Raw genomic sequence first — 16,070 nt, 5'->3', positions numbered from 1 at the left:
GTGCATCAACTGGAGTTTACTAGTTCCTGCACCGGGAACAACTATTCGGAATTGAACCCCGGAAGATCCATGCAGCAAAACTCCACATAAAGTCTATTTGGAACCCTCTGCACAAAGCCATTTGGATTTTGCGATGAATTACATTGCAGGCACGTCTTTGTCTAAGAACTGAAAGGACTTGTTCCGTACACAACGATAACTTTATGCTTTCCTGACCTCTCACTCTCAATTCTAGGTGTGAAAATAAAGAGAAGCTGGAAAATAAAATTGTAGCCATACCTCATCAAAACAGAAGCAGCTGAAAGATAAATATTGGAAAGGAATTACAGTCTCCGAGATCGGTATATTCTCCTCCACATTGCCAAATTTGAACAACGCACTCATCTGTTTGCGTTTAGTTCCCAACTAGCAAACTGCTGCGTCCTCCCAAGCTTCCAACTACCACTTTGTCATGTTCCACATTCATTGTCTCGGCAAATCCTGCCAACACATTTTGACTGGATTCATCTCTGAAGTATCGTCACTTAGGTGCATGCAACGTAATTCTGTTATCCATTCACAGAGTGTGAGCATTACTGCAAGGCCAACTTTTATTGTCCAACCTGAGTGGCTTACTGGGCCATTTTGGAGGGCAATCAAGAGTATTCAACCTCATTGCTGTGGGTCTTGAGACAAACTGGGTAAAGGCAGGCAGATTTCCTCCCGAGAGGGTGTTTGTGAACCAGATGGGTTTCTACGACAATACCCTCGTCTCCCAGTCACCATCACTGATACCAGCTTTTGAATTCCAGTTTTCGTAATTAACAGAGTTCAAATATCCCAGCTGCCATAGTGGGATTTGAACTCCTGTCACTGGATTACTGGCGCAGTAACATAAACATGATGCTAACCCTTCATGGCATTGAAGAGGCACAGGTGAAAATGGAGTCAGAAGATCTTCGCTTGCACAGAATTCGCTAAAATAATTCGGGGCTATAATCTTTGATCCCCTTCCCTCAGTGTTTTTATCCTCTGGGGTCAGCTAATGCTACCAATACAACTGAGAAAGTGACTACTGTGTGCGACACACCAGGTTCATACTTCTCAAGCAGATCTCCAGCTAGATGTGGTGAGGAAAACCAAAAATCTTAGTGCTGTTCCGAGCGCGGTCTGGGTGTCCTCGATAGCTTGTTTGACCGGGGCCCACTATTGCAAAGCACAGAGCTTGTCAATTCGGATTCAGAAATCTAGGGCTGGAGTTTCCCACTCTTCGGCAGGAAAATAGCAGGGAACCACTTGATTTGAACCAATCGATTTGCGAAAAAACAATGTGGGCAGCACGTTAGCACTGTGGTTAGCACAATTGCTTCACAGCTCCAGGGTCCCAGGTTCGATTCCCGGCTTGGGTCACTGTCTGTGTGGAGTCTGCACGTTCTCCCCGTGTCTGCGTGGGTTTCCTCCGGGTGCTCCGGTTTCCTCCCACAGTCCAAAGATGCGCGGGTTAGGTGGATTGGCCATGCTAAATTGTCCTTGGTGACCAAAATTTCCCTTAGTATTGGGTGGGGTTACTGGGTAATGGGGATAGGGTGGAGGTGTGGCTTGGGTGGGGTGCTCTTTCAAAGAGCCAGTGCAGACTCGATGGGCCGAATGGCCTCCTTCTGCACTCTAAATTCTATGATTCACTTTGGGTCAGCTCCCTGACTCCAGGAGATGATCAGCTGCCCGTTCCACGAAGGCAAGCCAATTCACGTTTTCTGTGTGTTTGCCCATATTTTGCGGCGCAGCGGCCTACAGCTTCACGCAGCCAACCTTCTTGCAGTAATCTGAGGGAACCATCAAAGCCAGTGCCTCCATGCCCCAAAGAGGAGGCTGCGGGCAGAGAAGACTGGCTCTGCAGCCCAACAAGCCAATCGGCAGGGTTTCCCCCTCTAATACCAGGGACCAGCCCTAACATTTCATTTTAAACCCTTTTAGGGCGCCTCCGTGTTGAGATGCCCTTGCGGTCTCCGAGTTGCCTCATGAGTGTCCACTTCTCCCGCAGGGGCTGCCAATACTTCCCAGCGGCCAGCTCTCTGTTTCAGCCAGCAGCATTAGGAGCCCACCTGTCTTCCTTAAGTCCACCAGGAATAAAGTCCAATGCCAATGTCACCTATGGCATGTCTGGTCTTGGGTTCTCCATTTGGTCCTGACTTCAGGGTCTCGAAGCCTGCAGGAAAATCCTGCTCCTAATGTCTGACAGGTAGAGGACAGTGCAGGAAAGCTGGCGCAGAATTATTTAAGAATTGCTGAACTCGACTAATTTTCATGAGCGTTGGGGGTACACGACAAGGGCAGTGCTGGCACTGCAAGGAGCCCATTCACATAAAATAAACCTGATATCCTATCAATAAAGGGTGGCCAGCTATCATCTCCTGCCGTCAGGGAGCTGGCCCAAAGTGAATCATAGAATCTACAGTGCAGAAGGAGGCCATTCGGCCCATCGAGTCTGCACTGGCTCTTTGAAAGAGCACCCCGCCGAAGCCCACACCTCCACCCTATCCCCATTACCCCCATCCAATACTAAGGGCAATTTTGGACACTAACGACAATTTAGCATGGCCATCACTGCCAGAGAGATGGCGAGAGGCATCTGACTGGGAGCACCATCCAAAATCATGACCAGTACCATCTAAAAGGACAAGAGCAGCAGATACATGGGAGGTATCCTGGAGGTTCCTCGCCAAGTCTATCACCAACCTGACTTGGAAATGTATCGTCGTTTCTTCACTCACTGGGTCAAATTCCTGGACCTCCCTCCCTAAGAGCACAGTGGGTTTACCTACACCACATGGACTGCAGCGGTTCAAGAAGGCAGCTCGCCACCAGCTTTTTGAGGGTAATTAGGGGCGGGCAACAAATGCAAGCCTAGCCAGCGAGGCCCACATCCCATAAAAGTTAATTTAAAAAAAGACACTCACTCACTTTAAGGAGCTGGAAGGAAATTGCAGATCAGCTGATAGGTGCGAAATTCATGCCGCCTACTGTTTACTATGGGGGAGTTGTAATATCAAGATTCTCATGTTAAGCACAATGGTTTTACAATTCTGTGTTGAGAGGCAAGAACACATTATGCAGCTGCCTCTGTGCAATCATAATGCACCCGTGGCTCTTTTCAAACAACAACAAAGAAATGTGCCAGAACCTCATCTTACATTTCCTCAGCACAGACATTAACAACAGATCAAGCATTGCAACTTCATTCCAGTGGAATGTGGGAAAAAAGAGGGGTGCTCACGGGTGACGAAAGGGCAACAGCAACCAGGAGGATAGGAGGGGCCGGCAGAAGCACCATAAAAGATTGTCCTGCCTATTAGCTCACAGGGAGGCCTCTGACTGGAAGGGTTTTGCATTCCAACTCATGGGCCACGCTCAGAAGTCTCTCGACTCCCTCTCTGAAACTTGAAAGGGTAGGTTGGATGCTTTCCTGCCATTACAACAGAATCCATGAAGCACAGAAACCAAGAACATTGTCAGTACGGACTGTTCTGTTCTCCAGCAGATCAGTGAATGCACTCCGGGAGCACATGTATAGAAGTAGCTTTGTGCACCACAAAATGACACTCAACAGTCCCTGCAGAAGCAGAGGTTTCCCAATAATTGAGGCAAGAAGTACCCCTTGCCCCGATGAAGCTGCATTCGGGGTGGTCACAACTCCAGCCAGAGGAATCGACCTTCAGAAAGTAGGGCACATGTTACTTCTGATCCTTGGGTCAGGTTCAGAGACTGCGCACCCACAATGAAATGTGTGATCCTGACGTGATAACAAGGACAGTCAAAAAGAAAAATGTCACTCAGTCAATCCAGTGCGTGCGCGGAGGGACCCCAGGCCCTTGGACACTGCATGCACAGAAAATGTGACTCAATCATATCGACAACACTTTTAAGGGAATGAAACTGGAGCTATGCACAACCATCTGTAAAGGGGGGGGAAAACTCCTGAACTATTGCCAAAGTAAAAATAACATGGAGCTCTGGGGAGGTAAAAAGTAAATTGCATGTCTTCAAATGCAGCTGGAAACATTATTTCATTCATTTTCAGGCACCACTGAAAACAAATTGGTGCGAAACACTCAGGCAAACCTTTCTCGGCCTGTGGGACTTTCTGCACCTGCTTCACTCTGCTCCTTCCTGCCTCGCTGTTACCAGGAGGCCATCGTCCACTGTGATTATCATAGTATATCATTATCATAGAATTTACAGTGCAGAAGGAGGCCATTCGGCCCATCGAGTCTGCACCGGCTCTTGGAAAGAGCACCCTACCCAAGGTCAACACCTCCACCCTATCCCCATAACCCAGTAACCCCACCCAACACTAAGGGCAATTTTGGCCACTAAGGGCAATTTATCATGGCCGATCCACCTAACCTGCACATCTTTGGACTGTGGGAGGAAACCGGAGCACCCGGAGGAAACCCACGCACACACGGGGAGGATGTGCAGACCTCCGCACAGACCGTGACCCAAGCCTACCTATTAGCTCACAGGGAGGCCTCTGACTCAGTCGAACCTGGGACCCTGGAGCTGTGAAGCAATTGTGCTATCCACAACGCTACCATGCTGCCCCTGCAACATACATCAACAGTCACAATGTTGGCGATCCTTAGTGAGGTGTCCGGGTGGCCATACCTACTGCAGAACACTTGTTGGGTGAGTCAGTTGGCACAATGCCGACCCTCATGTGCTTCACTCTTTGTTCCTCCACAATCTAAAACAGCACCACAGTGACTGCTACATTCCTCACTGCCAACAAGTTAGCAAGCAGCAAAACAAAATAGCAGGAATGTCAACGTCGTTACCTTCAGTTTGGAAACTAATGGTAATCCTGGCTGTTACATGGAAATATTGCGTAAAAGTTGCAGCAGATAAGGCACTTGGCTCACACAGCCTTTATTCTTCACATGAGCCTCCTCCCACTCCACTTATTGAATCTCACCCAATCTACAGATCAAATTGTTGCCCAGAAGCTGAATAGTTACCATTTTCAAATTTACGATCTGAGGAATTTTCATCCAATGTTCTATCTACTGAGGAAAAAAATAGCCAACTGACCATAGTGCCCAACATTCCCCACATGTTTACTTCCTTCTTCATTACTGATGCACTTCCACAAGGAAAATAAACTGCCTTCTCTCATGAGGGACGATGTTCAGCCACACTGGGCCCTGGAAGCCATTAATTAGAAATATGCAAAATATAAACTGACTGCCAGTTGCTTTGGTGATACTGACATGGTTCCATCTTGGCCCATTCCAGTTTCCCATGGCTGACATTTTCAACTGTTAAAAGTGTTTCAGATCAGCTATTTCAACTGAAAAAATGATGTGGAGATGCCGGCGTTGGACTGGGGTGAGCACAGTACGAAGTCTTACAACACCAGGTTAAAGTCCAACAGGTTTGTTTCGATGTCACTAGCGTTCGGAGCGCTGCTCCTTCCTCAGGTGAATGAAAAGGTATGTTCAAGAAACACATATATAGACAAATTCAAAGATGCAAGACAATGCTGAGAATATGAGCATTTGCAGTTAATTAAGTGTTTACAGATCGGTGGACACTTAATTAACTGCAAATGCTCACAGATCTGTAAACACTTAATTAACTGCAAATGCTCATATTCTAAGCATTGTCTTGCATCTTTGAATCTGTCTATATATATGTTTCTGGAACATACCTCTTCATTCACCTGAGGAAGGAGCAGCGTTCCGAAAGCTAGTGACATCGAAACAAACCTGTTGGACTTTAACCTGGTGTAGTAAGACTTCGTACTGAACTGAAAAAATGTTAGCTATCCCGCAATCCACCACACTTATCACATAATAGAGCAAAGCTGAGTCGCACAGTCTCAGTAAATAACGGGGTTGTATGAATTACTCTCCGAACTTGACCTGCTGACACCATTGCACTGCAACCTTGCTCTTGTCCTTGCAATGGACTTGTTCCTGTAAGCATTTTGGGAGCTCGTGGGTGTCATGTCAAGGTAATAAATATTAGCATTTAATTATCATTTCAAGTGGCGTAACCACAACACACTGTATAGCGTGGATGCTGAAAGGATGTTTTCCCCTTATGGGAGAGACTAGAACTGGCTGAGTGGCAGGAAGCAGAGGGTGATGGTCAAGGGGAGTTTTTCTGACTGGAAACCTGTGTCCAGTGGGGTCCCGCAGGGATCTAGTGTTGGGGCCCTTGCTGTTTGTGGTTTATATAAATGATTTAGACATGAATGTAGGAGGGTTGATCAGCAAGGTCGCGGATGATAGGCAATTGGTGGGGTGGTAAATAGCGAGGAGGATAGCCTTACATTGCAGGAGGATATGGACGGGCTGGTCAGATGGCCTGATCGGTGGCAAATGGAATTCAATCCGGATAAGTGTGAGGTGATGCACTTGGGCAGGACTAACAAGGCAAGGGAATGCAGGATAAACAGCAGGACCCTGGAAAGCACCGAGATCAGAGGGACCTATGTGTGCATGTACACGGGTCCCTTAAGGTAGCAGGGTGGGTGGATACAGAGGATAGGAAGGCATATGGGGCGGGATTCTCTCAGCACGGGACCGGGCCGTAGAATCCCCGCGAACGGAGCGAATCAGGCCACGCCGCCCCGACGTCGCCACCAAGGTTGGCGCGGCGCCGGTCAGAGGCTGCTCTGCGCGGCTGGCCCGCCGATTCCCGGCCCGGGATGGGCCGAGTGGCCATCGTAAAAACGCTGAGTCCCGCCGGCGCCATCCACACCTGCTCTCAGCCAACGGGAACTCGGTGTGGAAGGGTCGGGGGGGGGCGGCCTGTTGGGGGGTGGGGGCCTGACGCCGGGAGGGGCCTCCGATGTGGCCTGGCCCACGATCGGGGCCCACTGATCAGCGGGCCAGCCTCTCTGGCTGGCAACTTCTTTCATCCGCGCCGGCCCCTGTAGTCCTGCACCATGTGCGTCGGGGCCAGCACATTGAAGGAAGCCACTGCGCATGTGCGCGCTGGCGTCGGCGCCACTGCGCATGCACGGATCCCGCGGCGCCCAGTTCACGCCAGGATCAGCAGCTGGCGCGGCGTGGTCCGCTCCAGTGCCATGCTGGCCCCCTGTAGGGGCCAGAATTGCTGATCCTGAGGCCGTGTTGACGCCGTTGAGAAGCACGACGGCGTTTCCGGCGGCGTCAACACTTAGCCTCAGGATCGCAGAATCCCACCCATGGTATACTTGCCTTTATTAGCCGAGGCATAGAGTTTAAGAGCAGCGAGGTTATGCTGAATCTGTATAAAATGTTGGTTAAGCCACAGCCTAACTCCAGTTCTGGAATCCACATTATAGGAGGAATGTGAAAGCACTGGAATGGGTGCACAGGAGATTTACCAGGATGTTGCCTGGGCCGGAGAGCTGTAGTTATGAAGAGAGATTAGTTGGCTGGGATTGTTTTCCTTGGAGCAGAGGGGGGGACATGATTGAGATGCATAAAATTATGAGGGGCATGGATAGAGTAGACAGGAAGAAACCTTTCCCTTGGTGGAGGGTTAATGACCAGGGGGCATAGATTTTAAGGTAAGGGGCAGGAGGTTTGGAGGGGACGAGAGGGAAAACCTTTTTCACCCAGAGGTTGGTGGGAGTCTGGAACTCGCTGCCTGAAAGGGTGGTGGAGACAGAGACCCTCATAACATTTAAGAAGTACTTAGCTGTGCACTTGTGATGCCAAGGCAGAAAAAGCTGTGGGCCAAGTGCTGGAAAATAGGATTAGAATAGTTAGGTTGCTCTTGACTGGCGCAGACCTAATTAGTCAAAGGACCTTTTCTCTGCTGTCGACCTCTTTGGCTCTAACTGGGGGAGGAAATTCAAAAATAAAGGGTCTCCCATTTAAGACGGCGGTGAGGCGAAATGTTTTCTATCAGAGGGTCATTCGTCTGTGGAATTCTCTTCCCGCGGGAGCAGGGGTGGGGCAAGTTAAGTGAATATTTTAAGGTCGGGTTAGATAGATTCTTGACTAAGGGAGTCAAACTGTATAGGGGTAGACAGGACAGCAGAGGTAAGACCACAGCCAGATCAGCCATGATCTTATCAGAGGGCAGAGTATGGTCAAGGGGCTGAATGGCCTATTTCTGCTCCTAAATCATGTATTTGCATGTCTCATACGTACACAACTATACCAGAGTTTCCATGTTAAAGTCAGAAAGTGTGGAGGGTAGGGAGCGGAATTGGCAAACCTTCTACGGATTGGGTTTGCAGATATTTTGAACCTCTGTAATAAATCTTCCATAATTACTGATGATTTGATAATCATATTTCAACAGCAGGGTAATCTCAGCACACTGTGGCCCTTGGGGAGTTCAAATGGTACTGTGCAAGTAATTTGGGGGAATTCAAGTACTGTTCGATCCAATTCGAATGAGCAATGAGTCATCAGTGAAAGACTGCTGGTTCCTAATGAGGCGAGTTACAGACAGCAGCAGATGGACATTATCATCTGGGCCAGTCCTCTCCAGTTAAGCAACTGGAAGTAATGAACCCCCTAGAGATTCCTTTATCGGCCCCAAATTTTCTGTCTGATACCTAGGGCGAAATTCTCTGGTATCGGCGCGATGTCTGCCGACCAGCGCCAAAAACGGCGCAAATCAGTCGGGCATCGCGCCGCCCCAAAGGTGCGGAATCCTGGGGGCCGAGCCCCAACCTTGAGGGGCTAGGCTCGCGCCGGACTAATTTCCGCCCCGCCAGCTGGTGGAAAAGGCCGTTGGTGCCCCGCCAGCTGGCGCGGAAATGACATCTCCGGGAGGCACATGCGCGGAAGCATTAGCAGCCGCTCACGGCATCCCCGCGCATGCGCTGTGGACGGGGTCTCTTCCGCCTCCGCCATGGTGAAGACCTTGGCGAAGGCGGAAGGAAAAGAGTGCCCCCACGGCACAGGCCCGCCCACGGATCGGTGGGCCCCGATCGTGGGCCAGGCCACCGTGGGGGCACCCCCCGGGGCCAGATCGCCCCGCGCCCCCCCCAGGACCCCGGAGCCCGCCCGCGCCGCCTTGTCCCGCCGGTAAGGTAGGTGGTTCAATCCACGCCGGCGGGACAGGCATCCTAGCAGCTGGACTTCGGCCCATCTGGGCCGGAGAATCGCCGGGGGGGGGGGGGGGGCGCCAACCGGCGCGGCACGATTCCCGCCCCCGCCGAATCTCCGGTGCCGGAGAATTCGGCAACCGGCGGGGGCGGGATTCACGCCAGCCCCCGGAGATTCTCTGACCCAGCGGGGGGTCGGAGAATCTCGCCCCTAATCTCCGACTTTTTTCCCCTCTTTGAAAAGCCGGGGAAATGTTTATGGAGAGACACAAAAGTGAACAGGTAAATCCAGCTACTTATTTGGCCTGTCCTATGGCATCATGGTATCACCTCTGCACACTTTCACCTTGATTTATAATCTTTATTGTCAACACAAGTAGGCGTACATTAACACCGCAATGAAATTACTGTGAAAATTTCCTAGTCGCCACACTCCGGCACCTGTTCGGGTACACTGAGGGAGAATTCAGAATGTCCAATTCACCTAACAGCACGTCTTTTGGGACTTGTGGGAAGAAACCGGAGCACCCAGAGGAAACCCATGCAGACACGGGGAGAACGTGCAGACTCCGCACAGACAGTGATCCAAGCCGGGAATCAAACTCGGGACCCTGGCTCTGTGAAGCAACAGTGCTAACCCCTGTGCTACCGTGCCACCCTTTAATTATACATGCAGCCAAAAGCAAGAAAGCAAATATGCCGAAAATCAATTTTGGAAAATTCCTCTCTGGCATGTAAAGGTAATGTAGCAAGTTCCAGAAGGACAGTCAGCAAACCTCTACCCCCCCCCCCCCCGACCCCCACCCCCAGGATTCACCTCAATAGGCCGTCAAATTATCCTCAAATTACACAGCATTGTTGCATTTAGCCTCAAACCATTAGTTAAAAAAAATTCCCAAAGGCAACTTCCAGAAGGAAACATCACTGAGTTTTCAAATCACGGGCTATGGGGAATTCTCCTGCATTATATGCCTTATTTGGAGGAATTTACTTGCCCATTTTTGAAATACATGCTGCGGGATTCTCCGTCGGCGGAATCCTCCGCTTTGCCAGCAGCGTACCCATGCCCGCGGGTTTCCTGACGGTGTGGGATGGCCATAATGGGAAACCCAATTGGCCGGCTGCCGGAACGGAGAAGCCCGCTGCCGGCAGGGATGGGCCGCGCAGGAAAACGGGGCTGGCGGGATGAAGAATCCCGTCCATGGCATTTTCACACACGACTAGCCTGAGACACTGCAAGAACTCATTGGATGTGACCACACTAACAGGGCTCTACGCAGGAATACAGCTCATTATTCTGCACCATCTCAGCATATGCAATAGCCGAGAGTGGATATAAGCAATGAGCTAGCTAATTAACAAAATAGAAACAGTGAAAATGATACAATGAAAACTTGTAACTAGATGGTTATAAGTGTTAATTGGTACACTGGACTATATTTTACACAATACAGTGGATGGTAGAAGTGAATGGTAAAGGTGTTTGCAATGCATGACGCTAGGTTCAAGCTGATACTGGGGGCGCATTGGTGGGGGTGTGTGTTGGGGTGGAACCTGACGGTGCCAGATCCCTGAGTGAGACAGTATCTTGGCGGCCGTCGGGGAACTCAACGTAGGCATATTGAGGGTTGGCGTGGAGCAGGTGAACCCTGTCCACCAAGGGGTCCGCCTTGTGGAGTCGGACGTGCCTACGGAGAAGGACTGGTCCAGGAGCAGCGAGCCAAGACGGGAGCGACACCCCGGATGTGGACTTCCTGGGGAAGGTACAAACACGTTCATGGGGTGTGATATTAGTGGCGGTGCACAATAGTGACCGGATGGAGTGTAGAGCGTCAGGGAGGACCTCCTGCCAGCGAGAGGCTGGGAGGTTCCTGGACCGTAGGGCCAGCTGGACGACCCTCCAAACCGTCCCATTCTCCCGTTCTACTTGCCCGTTTCCCCGGGGGTTGTAGCTGGTCGTCCTGCTGGAGGCTATACCCCTGCTGAGCAGGAACTGACGCGGCTCATCGCTCATGAATGAGGATCCCCTGTCACTGTGGATGTAGGCAGGGAAACCGAACAGACCGAAGATGGTGCTGAGGGCCTTGATGACGGTGGCAGACGTCATATCGGGGCATGGGATGGCGGAGGGGAATCTGGAGTACTCATCGACCACACTGAGAATGTACGTGTTACGGTCGGTGGAGGGGAGGGGCCCTTTGAAATCCACGCTGAGGCTTTCAAAGGGGCGGGAAGCCTTCACCAGGCGCGCACGGTCTGGCCGGTAGAAGTGCGGCTTGCACTCCGCACAGACCTGGCAGGCCCTGGTGACTGTCCTTCCTGCCTCGATGGAGTAGGGCAGATTGCGAGCTTTGACTAGATGGTGCAATCGAGTGACCCCCGGGTGACAAAGGTTGTCGTGTAGGGCCCGGAGTTGGTCCACTTGTGCGCTGGCACATGTACCTCGGGAGAGGGCGTCTGGGGGCTCGTTGAGTTTACCGGGGCAATACAAGACCTCGTAATTATAGGTGGAGAGCTCGATTCTCCACCGCAAAATTTTATCATTTTTGATCTTGCCCCGCTGTGTGTTATTGAACATGAAGGCTACCGACCGTTGGTCCGTAAGGAGAGTGAATCTCTTACCGGCCAGGTAATGCCTCCAATGCCGCACAGCTTCAACGATAGCTTGGGCCTCCTTTTCGATGGATGAGTGTCGAATTTCAGAGGCATGAAGGGTTCGGGAAAAGAATGCCACAGGTCTGCCTGCCTGGTTTAGAGTGGCGGCAAGGGCGACGTCTGAAGCGTCGCTTTCTACTTGGAAAGGCAGTGACTCGTCCACTGCGCACATCCAGGCCTTGGCGATGTCTGCTCTGATGCGAGTGAAAGCGTGTTGTGCCTCAGCCGCGAGGGGGAATTGGGTGGTCTGAATGAGTGGGCGGGCCTTGTCCGCATAGTTTGGGACCCACTGAGCGTAGTAGGAAAAGAACCCCAGGCATCGTTTGAGGGCCTTGGGGCAGTGGGGGAGGGCAAGTTCCATGAGGGGGTGCATGCGGTCAGGGTCGGGCCCGAAAAGTCCGTTTTGGACTATATAGCCGAGAATGGCTAACCGGGTCGTGCTGAACACACACTTCACTTTGTTGTAGGTCAGGTTGAGAAGAGTGGCAGTGCGGAGGAATTTATCGAGGTTGGCATCATGGTCCTGCTGGTCATGGCCGCAGATGGTGACATTATGCCCGTCACGAAAGCATCGTGCATGAGGAGATTCGCGTGTTCGGCGGCCGTAACGGCCTGACAGTCACAGTCCCGGACGAGTGGAATTAGGGCCCGCCAGAAGTCTTCGATGGACTCACCAGGTAGTTGTGAGCGGGTGGCGAGTACATGGCTGGCGAAGAGCGTGTTCGCCTTCTGCGCATAGTGTTCCTTAAGGAGTTCCATTGCTTTTGTGTAATTCGTGGCGCCTTGGATCAACGGGAACACGCTGGAGCTCAGTCTGGAGTACAGGACGTTTATCTTCTGAGCTTCCGTTGGCGCGGGGTCCGCCGCGTTGATGTAGGCCTCAAAACATGCTAGCCAGTGAGCAAAGTCTTTCCTGGCGTCAGGCGAGTACGGATCCAGCTGCAGGCGATTGGGCTTAATTCGGATATCCATTCTGTGGAAAATCTGACTGTAATAAATTGATGCACGATCAATTGCACAAAGACTAAAGTTGGGTACAACTGTGGCTTTATTACAGACAGATGCGTGGCCTCCTGCTGCAGCTGGCGAAATGGCAGGGCACTGGTAGTCATGCATATTTATACAGTTCTCCCTGGGCGGAGCCAGCCGGCAGGAGCTACCGGCGAACCTGTAGTGCAGGTCCTACCTTACATCGAGGTAGCCTCAACTGCTTCACTGGGCAGGGAATTCCACAGATTCATAACCCTTTGTGTGAAGATGTCCCTCCTCAACTCAGTCCTAAATCTGCTTCCCCTTATTTTGAGCCTATGCCCCCAGTTCGAGTTTCACCCGCCAGTGGAAACAGCCTCCCTGCTTCTATCTTAACTATTCCCTTCATAATTGCATATGTTTCTAGAAGATCCCCCCCTCATTCTTCTAAATTCCAATGAGCATAATCCCAGTCTACTTAGTCTCTCCTCATAGGCCAATCTTCTCAACTCCGGAATCAACCTGGTGAATCTCCTCTGCACCCCCTCCAGTGCCAGTTCATCCTTTCTCAAATAAGGAGACCAAAACTGTACACAGTACTCCAGGTGTGACCTCACCAGAAGCCTATACAGCTGCAACATAATCCCCCTGTTTTTAAACTCCATCCCTCTAGCAATGAAGGATAAAATTCAATTTTATCTCGAAACGTTAGCTCTTTTCTCTCCCTACAGATGCTGCCAGACCTGCTGAGATTTTCCAGCATTTTCTCTTTCGTTCCAGATTCCAGCATCCGCAGTAATTTGCTTTTTAAAAAATCCATTTGCCTTGTACAAGTGATGAAGCCAGAATCAGGTAAAAACACCTTTCAATAATACATCATTTTGGCCTACATATATGCAATTGTTTAACCAGAAATGTTATTCCCTGCTTTCATTTAACGGATTCTGGGTCCAATTGCGGATTTGACAGTACAATTCGGCTGGAATTTTGTAAAGAGCAGTCAAACTGTGCAAATGGAATCAGATTTCATTTAAGATGCCAGATGTGCAAAAACGCAATAAAATGGAAGCACACATTGGGGAGAATTTAACAGTGGTCCGAAGTAACAAACACAATCACAAATGCCCACAGGACATCTTCAAATGGTGACACTTGTTAAAGCATGCCTTTTTTTTTTGGCATTTTATTTCATCGCAGTAAAAGAAAGCTGAGATTTATCAGTATAATATATTTTTCAGTCCCAAGTTCTGCAGTGGGCTCAGTTGGAATCAGTCATTGTCACGGCGGTCTGCAGGCTGCCCTTGCATCCTATGTTCCATAAGTTGACCACCCAGTTATATTCGCTTTCACCTCTTAAGTGCTTTGTGAGAAGATGATTGTCTTCACATGGTACTGTCCCATTACGTGTGTGTACACTAGATCAAACCTCTCTATACATCATTGACTGACAATGGATGTTGAATGACATAAACTTCTGGGTGAATAACCTCTCATCTGTTTTGCACACATTGTACATTTAGAACCCCCCCCCCCCCCCGCTCAAACAAAAATGGAATTTCAGAAAATGCAGGTTAGGTAGATTAGCCATGCTAAATTGCCCTTAAGTGTCCAAAAAAGGGTTAAGCGGGGGTTACTGGGATAGGGTACATACATAAGGGCCAGTGCAGACTCGATGGGCCGAATGGCCTCCTTCTACACTGTAAATTCTAAGATTCTATGAAAACACATGAGGGCAGGTCACCTCCTTCCCCTGGAGGTGTGATAGGAAGATAAATGAAATATGATTTTGGTAAAACAAATGCCAGTAAATATGAAATATAAGACTTGATTAAACACCAGAATTTTGCAGCTATCACAGCAAAAGCCTAATAAATACCCACCAGAAAGCTCAAATATCCGATAGGATGCTGCAAAATGCAAATAGAAATTATTTAATCAATGTTGATGTCGTTCATTATCAAAGTACCTTGGACTTCACATATACGTCTACTCCTTTGAGTTTCTATTAAGAACTCTCTGACTGGAATGTCCTGCATTCCCATAAGGAGTTAGATTCTCTTTTCAAAGGATATTACAGTAGCTGATGGACAGGTAATGACAGTATGTGGTCTATCTATATTTATCCAGTCTTGTTCACAATTATCCTCTGTTAATGGATGGTTAGAAAAAGAGAACACACGTAGGCTGTGCTATATTCACATATAGACACTATTTTCAACTCATCTGTAAATATAGAAGGCTCCTAGACCATGGGCTGGATTCTCCAATTGGGAGATTATGTTCTCCTGCTCCGGAGCCGAATCACTCTAGTTTGCCCAGGCTGGGCTTGTCTCCTGTTTACAGATTGCCATTTTTCAGTGTTGGGTATGAGACCGACTCTGACCCCTCTGCAATCACTCTTTGATCAATTTACTGAGGCCTCCAATTTCTAGAAGGATCGAGCATTGAAGGTGGCACATTATTATCGCATAATTTTACTTTATACATAATGTTGTTCTGCTGGAGATGTTTAACTAGCCGTTTCAGGTTGATTCAGTCAGTAATACCTTCTGAGTCTCCAGCACGATCATTTGGTCAAAGCGTATAATTTTGGAAATGACCAGCTGAAATTCAGTCTTTCTTACCTGGGATGTTGTGTATGGTGATGGCAAGAATAAGTAATATGATGCGCTTCCAACTGCTTTGTTCTGGAGTGGGTCTTAGGTTACTGAATGTCGTCAAACCCTCGGGGTAGTTGGGTTGCTGCGCCCTTTTTCTCTGGTAAACCTCCCCATTGTCTACTTTGTCTGAAAGAAAAAACGACCAATAAGAATGCCGAAAAATATCCTGCGGGACAATACTTTTTTCTCAGCACCTTAAACTGGTTCGAATTCTAAATTCACTGTTACCATTTCCAGGATTTGAAGAAAGTTACAACTTTAAGCTTATAAACATTTTCCAGAAACAGCTGACGCTAGATAAGAACAGAAGACGCTGGAAAAACCCAGCAGGTCCGGCAGCATCTGTAAGGAGAGAAGCAGAGTTAACCTTTCGAGTCCTTTTGGCTCTCCGGCAGAGCAGAAGAGAGGGATATTAAAGTGTAGCTGTGAGAGATTGCAACAAAAAGTAGCAACTTTAAGAAAAGACAGGTGGCCTTGTGCAGGAAGCGGAGGGAGTTCTGCATTGAGGCAATACATGTATGGGTTATTTGGAAAAAGGAGATTAAGATGGAGGATAAAGGTTGTAATCTAAAGTTCGCTAACTCGACATTTTTTTTAATCCATTACTTTATCAGAGTTACAAAGCCAGAGCTCAGAGTGTGGACAGGGGCGAAGCTTTAATCCAGCTCCCTGCCTGCTCCAAAAAACAATTCAAATTGAATCCAATTCATGGTCTCCACAAGAGAGACATACCAAATCCAGGCATTACA

At 49.3% G+C, this 16,070-nt stretch overlaps 1 protein-coding gene across 1 annotated transcript in view; it reads right to left on the bottom strand.

Moving 5' to 3' along the window:
• LOC140395589 (zinc transporter ZIP11-like) overlaps positions 1-16,070 on the bottom strand; it is a 764,184-nt gene that overhangs the window by 232,526 nt on the left and 515,588 nt on the right. Inside the window, exon 7 of the mRNA XM_072483554.1 lies at positions 15,286-15,447. Within this exon, the coding sequence (XP_072339655.1) occupies positions 15,286-15,447 (162 nt within the window). The remainder of the gene's footprint in view (positions 1-15,285; positions 15,448-16,070) is intronic.

This window comes from Scyliorhinus torazame, chromosome 18 (genome assembly GCF_047496885.1).
Source record: "Scyliorhinus torazame isolate Kashiwa2021f chromosome 18, sScyTor2.1, whole genome shotgun sequence".
Lineage (NCBI taxonomy): Eukaryota > Metazoa > Chordata > Chondrichthyes > Carcharhiniformes > Scyliorhinidae > Scyliorhinus > Scyliorhinus torazame.
The sequence above is the reverse complement of the archived record's forward strand: the minus strand, read 5'-3'. Positions and strand labels throughout refer to the sequence as shown.